This window comes from Miscanthus floridulus, chromosome 5 (genome assembly GCF_019320115.1).
Source record: "Miscanthus floridulus cultivar M001 chromosome 5, ASM1932011v1, whole genome shotgun sequence".
Classification (NCBI taxonomy): domain Eukaryota; kingdom Viridiplantae; phylum Streptophyta; class Magnoliopsida; order Poales; family Poaceae; genus Miscanthus; species Miscanthus floridulus.
In genome coordinates this window covers 142,993,069-143,004,311 of record NC_089584.1, presented here as the reverse complement: position 1 = coordinate 143,004,311, position 11,243 = coordinate 142,993,069, and the positions used below count along the sequence as shown (strand labels likewise).

The window sequence follows — 11,243 nt, the reverse complement described above, 5'->3', positions numbered from 1 at the left end:
TTGTATTCAGGGCTAAGGATAGGTTAATAGTTGGATTGTTATAATCTACTAGTGTTAAGATATTAAAAGGTCTTTATACAGACTGTCCGTTTGTTCCAACTTCCTACTTACAGTAAAAACCACCGTTACAATGAGAAACTGAAATGAAGGCAGACAGATTTTGCAAGCTTTAAAAGTCATGTGAAAATAAAAGCAAGCAACAGTACTCCGTCGTTCATCACCATAGGACTACGTCTCATTCGTTGGTCTAAAACTTATCTAAAACTAGCTGAAAAACAATGTTCTGACTGAATTATTATGAGAAAAAAAATACTGTTGTAACTTAAAAAAAACATACCGAACGAGCCGAAGAAAGCCTCCAGGTAGTAGTAGCATAGTACTCTGTCGAGGTAGTACTCGGTACGGGTATTATTAATATCTCATTCTGACTGTACTCTCCCCGGACGTTACACAGTTCAGTATAACAACAAAATAAATAAATAAAAGCTCTGTTAATCCTTCTTAATTGTCAAGAGTTAAATAATTCAAAATTTTAATTCTAAATAAGTTTATTATTAAAATAAAATTTAATATTATGGGACGGTGAGACCGCTACCAAACGTACAGTGTAGTAGTAAAAGCGAACGCAAGGATGAAAAAGAAGAGGAAACTCCGCACTTAGCTAATCTGTTCATTTGGTCGTAAATGATCATAAATCTTTAGTTGAAATAATATTTTTTCTTTTACACTAAATCAACGTAATAATTCACCATCATCATCGTTTCAGTCCAGGCTGCTTGTTTTTCGCAGGCTTTTCCTCAGAAAAGCTGGCGGTAAAAAGGAGGAAAAGCCTCCCACGGCATAGCCATAGCCATTGCAAGCATTGATGCTTTTCATTGAAGAGGTGAGCCTGCCTGCCTGACTCCGTCTGCGTGGGCGCGCATTCGCAGCACTCATGCGGTCAGCTCTGCACCTGCGAATAACTAATTGTACGGTGTACGACTAACATATGAGACAAATTTGTTAAGCTTAATTAGTTTATGATTTAACAATCCTGTGCTACAGTAACATATATGCTAATAATAAATTAATTAGACTTAATAAATTCATCTAGTCGACATTGCCTCAAGCAACCTCCAAAGACCCCTATGACAGCCCGGGCCCGCACGGCCCACCGTACGGCAGAGAGGCTCCTCCTCCATCTCCTCCTAAGTCCTGCGGTTCTGCCTCACCTTCTACTTCTATATAAAAGGCCTCAGGCTTGCTCGCCCTTTAGCACACAAGCACACCGCTCCGCGCTCCCTCCTGTCGTCTCCCCCGGCCCCCGGCCCCCGGCCCCCGCCCCCCCCCCGCGGGGCCGTTTCAACTTTTTCCCACCGCTCCCCTCTCTCCGGCGGTGACGACTCCTGCGGAGATACAGAGAGATGAGGACGAGGAGCGGGTCCCGGTATTCTAACGGCGGCGAGGTGGCTGCCTTGGTGGGGCAGAAGAGGAAGAAGTCGGCGTCGGCCGTCGCCGGAGAGTGCGCCTGCGACGGTCGCAGGAAGCGGCTTGCCGGAGGTCCGGACTACCTGGACGCGCTCCCTGATGACCTTGTCCTCTCCATCCTGACGAAGCTCGCCGCCGCCTCCTCGGCGCCCTCCGACCTGCTCTCCGTCCACCTCACGTACGTCCGCCCGCACATCCTTTGCTTCGTCATCAACTCCTCGTGTTTCGTCGGACGGCGAACGCTCCCTCTCCCTCGCGCGATGGAGTAGCGGTCGAAATGCGTGGGGGAGCGGGGGCAGTTTTGCTGTTTGCGGAAACATTGGGGAACGTGTGATAGATAGGAATAAGGCGGAGGTCAAGGATCGTGCGCTGACGTCTTTGGCGTTTGCAGGTGCAAGAGGCTCAACGAGCTCGGCGGCCATGACATGGTGTTCGCCAAGGCGTCGCCGGCTTCGCTGGCTGTCAAGGCGGCGGCGTGGTCCGAGCCGGCGCAGAGGTTCCTCAAGCGCTGCGCCGACGCCGGCAACCTGGAGGCCTGCTACATTCTCGGCATGGTACGCCACGCGTCCACAACCCTAATGAGTTGAATGTAGAGTCAATAGGATCGTTTCCGTTCTTCTCGGCTCAAGCGCCGCACGGCATGATGGATGATTGGCTGACCTGGAGCGCATGCATGCTTCTGTCTTCCCCTGCAGATTCGGTTCTACTGCCTGGGCAGCCGCAGCGGCGGCGCGGCGCTGCTGGCGAGGGCGGCCGTGGGCGGGCACGCCGCGGCGCTCTACTCGCTGGCGGTGATCCAGTTCAACGGCAGCGGCGGCGCCAAGTCCGACCGCGACCTTCGCGCGGGGGCGGCGCTGTGCGCGCGCGCGGCCGCGCTGGGCCACGTCGACGCGCTACGCGAGCTCGGGCACTGCCTACAGGACGGCTACGGCGTGCGTCGGGACCCCGCGGAGGGCCGACGCCTCCTGGTCGCCGCGAACGCACGCGAGCTCACCCTCGCGCTCTCCGCGGCCGCCGCGTCGCGCCACGCCGTCGCCGCTCTACCCTTCGCCGCCGCGGGCGGCGTCGGCGGTGGTGGTGGCGGGTGCCCGCTGCTGTCGGACTTCGGGTGGAGCCTCCCCGAGGCGGAGCCCCACGCGGCGAACCAGTTCATGGTGGACTGGTGGGCCTCCCGCTGCGCCGCCCAGGCGGGCGGGAAGAAGCCCGGCGGCGAGAGCAGCGGCGACGGCGCGGAGCTCCGGCTGTGCTCCCACGTGCGGTGCGGGCGGCGAGAGACGCGTCGGCACGAGTTCCGGCGGTGTTCCGTGTGCGGCGCGGCCAACTACTGCTCCCGCGCGTGCCAGGCGCTGGACTGGAAGCGCGCGCACAAGGCGCAGTGCGTGCCCATGGACCGGTGGCTCCTCGCCGGCGTTGCAGCCGTTGGCGGCATCGGCGGCGGCGGCGAGGCCCAGCAACAGCAGCAGTGAGGAAACGCCGTTTCTCCCAACGGCTGACATGACGTACCGTAGACTGTGCGTAGCGAAAGGCGTTTCTCCCGGGCCCACCACGGCTCCGCAGCAGCGGCCGTGCCGGCCGGCCCACCGTAGACTCTGCGTAGCGAAAGGCGTTTTTGCTGTTTTTTCTCACTTTTCCACCGCAGCAGCTGATGAATTGAACGAGGTTTCTCGCTGCCGTTTGGGCCCGGGTGTCGTCTTGTCAGATGTACGTATTCTACTAGGAAAAAGCAGTAGAGATCCAGCTGCGCCTCTTTTTTTTTTGTTGTCTTCTGGTATTTCTAAGCTAGAAGCGTAGAATTCCAATTTCCAAGCCATTTGGAGTTGAGGTTTCCATGCGTTTTTCTGTCGCCTTGTGTGTTGGTGTTTTGGATGGACGCTGTGGAGGTACGGCCAAACGGCAGTTCGGTTCGTGCGCTTCCAGTTTTTAGGCTTGTGTTTAGTTCGCCAAATTTGAGAATTTAGCTACGACGACACTTTTATTTTTATTTGGTAATTAATGTTTAATTATGGACTAATTAGACTCAAAACGTTCATCTCGTGATTTCTAACTAAACTATGCAATTAGTTTTTTTTCGTCTATATTTAATGTTTTATGCACGTTTCACAAGATTCGATGTGATGGCTACTGTAACATTTTTTGGAAAACTTTTTGCAGCCTTAGGCCCTGTTTAGATTCTAAAAATTCACACCAAGATGTCAAATCGAATCCTACGGCACATGCATAGAGTACAATGCCCCGTTTAGTTCCACCCAAAAGTCAAAATTTTTTGCATAGTATCCGTCACATCGAATCATGTGAGTACTAAATGTAGACGAAAAAAACTAATTGCACAGTTGGGTGAAAAATCGCGAGACGAAACTTTCGAACCTAATTAGTCTATAATTAGACACTAATTACCTAATACAAACGAAAGTGCTACAGTACCCAAAACCCAAAAATTTTCGGATCTAAACGGGGTCTAAATGTAGACGAAAAATAAAACTAATTGCACAGTTGGGTGAGAAATTGTGAGACAAACTTTCGAGCCTAATTAATCTATAATTAGACACTAATTGTCAAATGTAAACGAAATTACTACCGTAGTCGGAAAAAAAAAATTGCCAACTAAACGCGCCCTTATTAATCGGGGTGCGGACGAGTGTGATTAGCAGCGGCAATCGGTTGGGGTGTGTGCTGTGTGGCCAAACTTTTCCGTCTCGGGGAGTGCGAGGCTTGGAGCTTTCTCTCTGGCTGCTCATGCTGTTGGGAGCGGGGGCGGTGACTGCAAAAGTGACGTGAATTTAGTGGGGTTTTGTACTCTTTCCTAGGGCTAGGAAAAGGCGCGCCAAGATGATGAGTGCCCTGCCTTTACTCCCTGCCCGTCCGCACGGTAATGCATACGGGAAAGATACGTCCCACTGGCTATGCTACTCCTACGTCCTAGTACATGGCAGCCTTCTTTGAGAGGCCGTATCGTATCGTGAATTATTTACTGCTGATTAGGTTGGTGTGAGAGAAAAACACTATTCCTGACTAGAAATTTACGATCGTTTACAAGCAAGCGAACAGGCTGCTAAACAAACGGCCTGTGCCTGTGGCATCATGTTTTTTTTTCTTTTTTTGCAAAACTGCTGGTAACCAAGGAGTGTTTTACTAAAATTTCTTCCTAAAGTTGCTGCATGGAACACCCCTAGGATGCTGGAGGGCAAAGCTGCGTGAAGACCCATTTGGAGGTCGTGCAAAACCTACCCGTGGAGTAGTAGCAATATTCCAGACAAAAGACAGGACCTCCATCATCAGCCACAAAATAGACGGATAAAAAAAAGCGGTACTGCATACGTATATTGACACCCACATTCCACCATCCAGCAAACCAAAAACAAAGGGGCAAGCAACAACGGCCACAGTAGCAGCAGTAGTACGAAGCTTGGAGGCTCTGAACACCACCGCGTCAGAGCACGCGCACGCGCACGCGCACGCGATGCACGAACCGACAGGACAATCCGCGAGGAGACGGAGAAAAAAGAAAGAAAAGAAGGGCGCGTCACTGCCCTCCACCCCTCTCCCCGCCCGAAGCGCTGCGTGCGCTGGAGACCTGCCGAACCGTGCGACGTGACGGCGGCCCCCGGGCCGCGGCGGCATGGACCGACGCAACGCGTGGTGTTCGAGCGACGCGACACCTGCGGCAGCGCAATGCGCATGCGCTGCAGCGGCACATATGGGAGCCGCTGCGTGCGTGCGTACGCCCTCGTAGTATATTCCGATGAGATTTCCTGGGCGGGCCAGCGTGGTGATCTGACGGGATCCGAACCTAGCAGATCCCCCCCATCTCATCTCGCAGTAGCCTGTCGCTCGGGGGCCGCCGAGCGCCTCGTCGTTTCGCGCCTCGTAGCTTCGTCGTTCGTCGCCGCGGGGCGTGCTGTGCCTGTTTCCTGACCTCTGCCACCCGGCGTCCACAGGTCGCTCTCGTGCACGGACCCCTTGGAGTGGAGCTCAGACAGGTTTTCAAGCACAGCTCGCGTCCAACCAAAATCTATCTCCCTCTCTATCCATCGTACATACAGGGATGCATGCTGACTTTTCCGGGTGCTGGAGTGGATCCTGGAACGAGCTCAATGGATCGAACAGCAGCAGCTGGGGGAACGGGGATCATCGTGCGCGCGAATTGGAATAGAATATGGTGGTTGTAACATTATTACATTTCATTTTCATTACACGCTGGTGAGGGAATCGAATAAACCGAACATCGATCGGCGACGTTTTGGTTGTTGTCGTGGGGCCCTAGCTCGGAATTTCACCACTTATTCGTCGTCTTAAACGTGGAGCAAGCGTGCGAGTCGTGCCTCGCCCACATCCACATGGCACGATGAAGATGATGATGGGCTCAAGCTAGACAGCTTTGGTGTGTGTTATCTGAGACTTTTCATTTTTTTAAGAGCTACCGGCAAGGATACGCCGGGCATATATTAATAGAGAAGAAGCAATTAAAAAAACAAAAAAGATGTCACGAAGGAGGCCACAACAAAACTACTGCCGCAAGAAACACAATACCAACGTGCCTCGTAAGCGCCAGCTGTCGAACGCCACTCTACACTGCACAGATAACAGGCTTAGTAGTAAGAAGCATGGAGTTTTAAACATAGTTACTTCAGCTGCCCTTTGGAGCTTATTAGAAACTAATAAATGACTTATGTTTTCATAATGCTAACTGGAAAGGGATGAATATCCTGCTGAACAAAATTTGCTTATTTGGCACAGAATTGGCTGATTCTGTGTACGGAGGAAAAAAAGAGACTTGTCAAGAACGATTTTGGAGATCAAGAGGGAAAACTTCTATGGTGCTGTGGCTTCCTCCCTGAAGAATGCCGCGGGGTTGGACGTCTACATGGAGAAGCAACAAGTGGTGGACAAGGTCACTGCTAACTAATGCCTGACAGCCTGTTCGGCTGGGCTTATACGATCGTGGATTATAAGTTGGAATACTATTTTTCTCTCACACCAAACCAGCCAGCAGTAAATAATCAACGATCGTTTACGACGAAACGAATAGGCTGTGAGTTGATATCCTTGACTGAAGCTTTGCCAAGATGGAGTTCATGCAGTCTGGCGTGATTTTTGGAGTGTTGGGGCCTGATCGGTTGGCAACCACTTTTTGCCTAACTAAAATTATGGCAAGCCAAAACTTAGGCTTGCCAAAATCAAGGCAGCCAAAGTTAGGGCAAAAAACATAGACATACATTTGGTTGGCTACCAAAATCAAGGCTTGCCAATTTTCTCTTTTATATGCAGTTTCAGAACTTTCTAGAGACTTGTCAAAACTTTGACCATGAATATGGTGTGCCAATTCTTTGACAATGAATCAATTGATGACTATAAATTTTGGCATGCCATGATTTTGGCTGGGCAAGAATTGAAAGCCAACCAATCAGGCCCTTGGCGTCGAACTTTAATATTGCCCTTTAAGCGTGCGATGTTTTATCACTGTATACACCTCTAGGGCTGTAATGAATAATATTGTCTTTATAATTCAATTAAAAGACAGGGGCATTGGCCCTAGAACTCTAAAAACATGTCACTGAATATGAATGCATAGGTGTTTATATAATTTACTAGATAAATGCCCGTGCGTTACACGGGGGTCAAATCTTTTGAGTGAACCTTAGTAATTGGAAGTAAACGTGTGAGCTATGAGGACTTTATATTGGACGTAGACATGTAGATTTTGTCTTTCTATTTGAATCGGTTAGGACGCGAACGTGTGAGCTTTGAAGACTTCGTATCGGACACGGACACATGATTTGGTCTTCGTATGAGAACGGGGTAGAACATGAACGTGTGTCGAGTGAAGGATAAATAGTGATCTTTACATGATCACTTGAAATGGATTAAATCCATTTTATAGTGCAACACCTGTGGTCACCACAACTATCTAAGGCAAATTTGATGGAATTGTTATTTGCATATGTTTACTTTAGATAAACTTATATCTTATTAAAACTGTTTTATATGATTTTTAGGAGATTGATTTATTTTTGCACGAAGAGAGTTTATTGCATATATGTTTTTTTCAGAAACATTTTGTTGCCGTATTTGTTTTTTTTTTCAAAACGGGATGGTGTTTTTTTTACGTTTTTTTGTCGTATATGTTTTTATCTCGGATTTTTTTTTCAGTTAGGATGCAAGCGTGTGAGCTTTGAAGACTTTGTATCGGACACAGACACATGATTTGACCTTCGTATGAAAACCAGATAGAGCATGAACGCGTGTCGAGTGAAGGTTGAATAGTGATCTTTACATGATCACTTAAAATCGATTAAATCCATTTTATAGTGCATTACCTGTGTGGTCAGTGGTCACCACAGCTATCTAAGTCGAATCTGAGGGAATTGTAAAACTGTTTTATATGATTTTTTAGAGATTGATTTATTTTTACATGAAGAGAGTTTATTGCGTATATGATTTTTTCGAAACATTTTTTATCGTATTTGTTTTTTTGGAAACGGGATGGATGTTTTTTTAAAGATTTTTTTGCCGTATATGTTTTTATCTTGGATTTTTTTTGGGACGGTGGTTTTTTTCCGTACATATAGGGTGGGGGCGCCGGCGGGGAGGGTTTATCTCGAATTTTTTTTATTACGTATAGGGTGTGAGCGTGGGAAGCAGACTATACCCGTAGGAATTTTTTAGGTGTAATAGAAGTTTTTATTTATGTGCCCATGTGTTTTGGTTTGTGGGATCTGACTTCCGAGTGTGTCAGGTGCTGGGATTGAGCTCACTGGATTTTCGCCCTGTTTGTTTGGGCTTGTTTGGCTGATAAGTCATGGCTAAAAGTACTGTTGACTGATTTGGTGTGAGAGAAAAATATTGTTCGTTGACTGAAAAAGTACGACTCATAAGTCAAACAAGCCCAAGCAGGCTGTTTGTTCAGAGTGGAGCAAAGACGCAACGTACAGCTTATTCATTCCTAAAAGAAATTTGCGGCCCCTAAACGAAAATTTGTGCCCATGCATATGGCAAATATAGTACGCAATTTTTTTTTCTTGTTATTAGTCGAGCTAAGTTTCTTTCCTCCTAAATCATTATATCGTGATCATTACGTGAGCAACCCGGCCGTACGACTTTTTGTTGGCACGGCACAGAGTTACAAAAAAGAGAGAAGCAAGTTATATCGAAAATTATGAAAAACAAATTGGTCTTCGGTAAGCTATAGGAAACAATGCATTGTAAGAGTTGGTCATACACATTAGTAGTACAGTGCCCTCTTATTAGTCTTTCTGTCTTTGTGACATATCAATCTTGACTCTTTGATTTGATGTAGCAATATGAGTGATCGTTTCTACTACTTTCCCATGCATATTAGAGAGGAAAACATGGTACGTAGTTTCCTTGATAGTGCACTAGTACTACGCCGCAGTGCTGCAAAGTAGAGGTTCCGATTAGACTGGCGGCAGCCTTGATGGGATATTTTTTCTTTGCCCAAAGACACTGCCAAAAAAAAAGATCATGAATTCACGATGGAGTTAGGCCCCAGGCGCAATTGACACTAGATTTTCTTTAAGTCAATCATGATAGATAGATGCTGCTTCGAGTCAAGAGCCCTCGAGTGACCGATTAATTACGCCTGATGCTCCCATGATCTCTTGCTTCCCATGGTCAATGCCCTACCAAGGGACAGCATCTCTTGAGAGCCGTGTGTGCCGGTTGCCTTGTACTTTTCCGGTGATTGACCTTCGCGCCTACTTTATTTGTCCATCCATGATCTATTGCTGTTGTCACATGAACAGCCCGACCGTAGGTTTTTTCTATTTCGAAGACCTTGAGCTAAACACATGTCACATGCATGGGCAAAAAGTTTCTCTCACCGGGGAATCTTCAGAATGAAGTGTAAGAAAAGAGTTCATGCGCACGTACCGTGCCCGCTGCAACTTGTTCAATAATCAATATGTACAATAATAATACCAGTACGTACAAATTTCTAATTGATCAACGTAAAAGCTAGATATGTCATCACAAAAGAAAAAAAACAAAAACATGTGTAGAATATTTCCTTGGAAACAAAGTATAATACTTCCACGAAAGCTTCTAGAAGTATTTATGAAAACGCCTAGCGTGTCGGTCCCAAATACAAAGTCCATCTAGTTTTGTTCAAAGTCAAATTTATTTAGCTTTGGCCATTGGTGGTGAATGAAAAGTTACACATGTACATTGATAATATGAGGCTATAGCTATTTTATTTATCATGAATCATATAAACTTTTCATAATATATATAGCTTTTAAAAAACATACGTAGGTTCTCATAGATACTACTTGCCAGAGCGTGGTATTGGAGAGTGTGTGGTTGTCCTAAGGACAGTCCCAATGGTTAATTTTCATAGTATTAATAAGAATGTCAAGTAAACAAAAATGTTGACGTGACATTGAAATTAAGGAGGAGGGATAAGAAAATGATTTTTACAAGAAATTATGTATACGTAGGAACAAGACAAAAAACAGTGATAGGTTCATGATAGGAGAGAAGGTAGGCGGTGACGGGATTAAAAATAAATAAATATAAGAAACCATATCCATTGTGAATAAATGTGTAGCGTCTATACTAATTGGCAAGTATAAAAACTATCTCATGCTCTATAGTTATTAGGACTACCTAAGAGGCTTATTTGGATCGGATAGAATATCATTTGAAAGATTTACGGCCTGTTCGTTTGGCTGTGGCTTGTCGTAAACGATCGTAAATTTCTAGCTGGAACAGTATTTTTCTCTCACACAAACCAGCCAGCAGTACTTTTTCACGAACCAGCAACGATACGAACTAGCCAACCGAACATGCTGTTAGCGTATATGTTTTTATTTAAATCCGAAGTTCGAATAGCTTGTAAGCAATGTAAATGAGATCATGGCCGGCGCAATATTCTTCCCGGCTGCCATCACTCCTTGTCAATGGTTTTGCCAATACCGGAGCAACATCCATCATGTGTTTATATTAGTTTTTAAACTTAATTAAAACTAAAAAAATATTGGCTAGGATTAAAACTAGAATCGTATTCTTGTTGGGACGGAGAGAACAACATCTCAAAAGCACTGTTAGTTAAACTCGGCCTCCTGATTCAGAAGTCACCGTAGCTGAAAAGTAGTGCTTATGCTGAAATGTTACGAGAGAAAAACATTGTTCTATAACTGAAAAGTAGTGCTGAATAAACTTAAGCAAAGCAAACAGGGTGAGAGCCTAATAGAGGGCGACCGGCTGATAGTGAGACCAACACGGGGAGGAGTTTTTCCTTTGCCATAAATATTAAGGCCTTGTTTAGTTCCTCTCCAAAAGTTTACTCCATATCCGATCGAATGTTTGGACACTTGAGTATTAAATATAGACTAAAAAATAACTAATTGTATAGTTTGCGACTAATTTACGAGACGAATCTTTTAAGCCTAATTAGTCTATGATTTGACAATATGGTGCTACAGTAACACTTGTGCTAATGACGGATTGATTAGGCTTAATAAATTCGTCTCGTGGATTACTGATGGATTCTGTAATTTATTTTTTTTAGTAATATTCAAACACCCTATGCGACACCCTCATATAAAATCCGAGGTGGCACCCTAAAATTTTACACCCTATATTTAAACGAGACCTAACAGGATCATTTGCTACTTTCAGTACCAATCAATCAACCCTGACGGAGCATTGAAGGCATTGAATAAACGGTCAAAAACACCTCGCGCGCTGCTCTCTCGGTGGCGGGTTTGGCAACGTCATTTATTTATTGTACTGTACTGAAATAATCAAATTTAGAAGAG

General features: G+C 46.0%; 1 protein-coding gene and 1 long non-coding RNA gene across 2 annotated transcripts; both read left to right on the top strand.

Annotated features, from left to right (window-relative positions):
- The first annotated feature begins 1,297 nt into the window (after window positions 1-1,297).
- LOC136453932 (F-box protein At1g67340-like) lies at window positions 1,298-3,294 on the top strand. Its single transcript, XM_066454480.1, has 3 exons — window positions 1,298-1,645; window positions 1,859-2,021; window positions 2,163-3,294. The coding sequence occupies exons 1-3, from the start codon at window positions 1,404-1,406 to the stop codon at window positions 2,931-2,933; spliced, it is 1,176 nt and encodes a 391-aa protein (XP_066310577.1). The 5' UTR covers window positions 1,298-1,403; the 3' UTR covers window positions 2,934-3,294.
- A 778-nt stretch (window positions 3,295-4,072) lies between these two features.
- LOC136453931 (uncharacterized) lies at window positions 4,073-4,953 on the top strand. The gene is made up of 2 exons (XR_010759092.1): window positions 4,073-4,333; window positions 4,616-4,953. It is a non-coding gene; the product is annotated as an uncharacterized lncRNA (long non-coding RNA).
- Window positions 4,954-11,243: the final 6,290 nt, after the last annotated feature.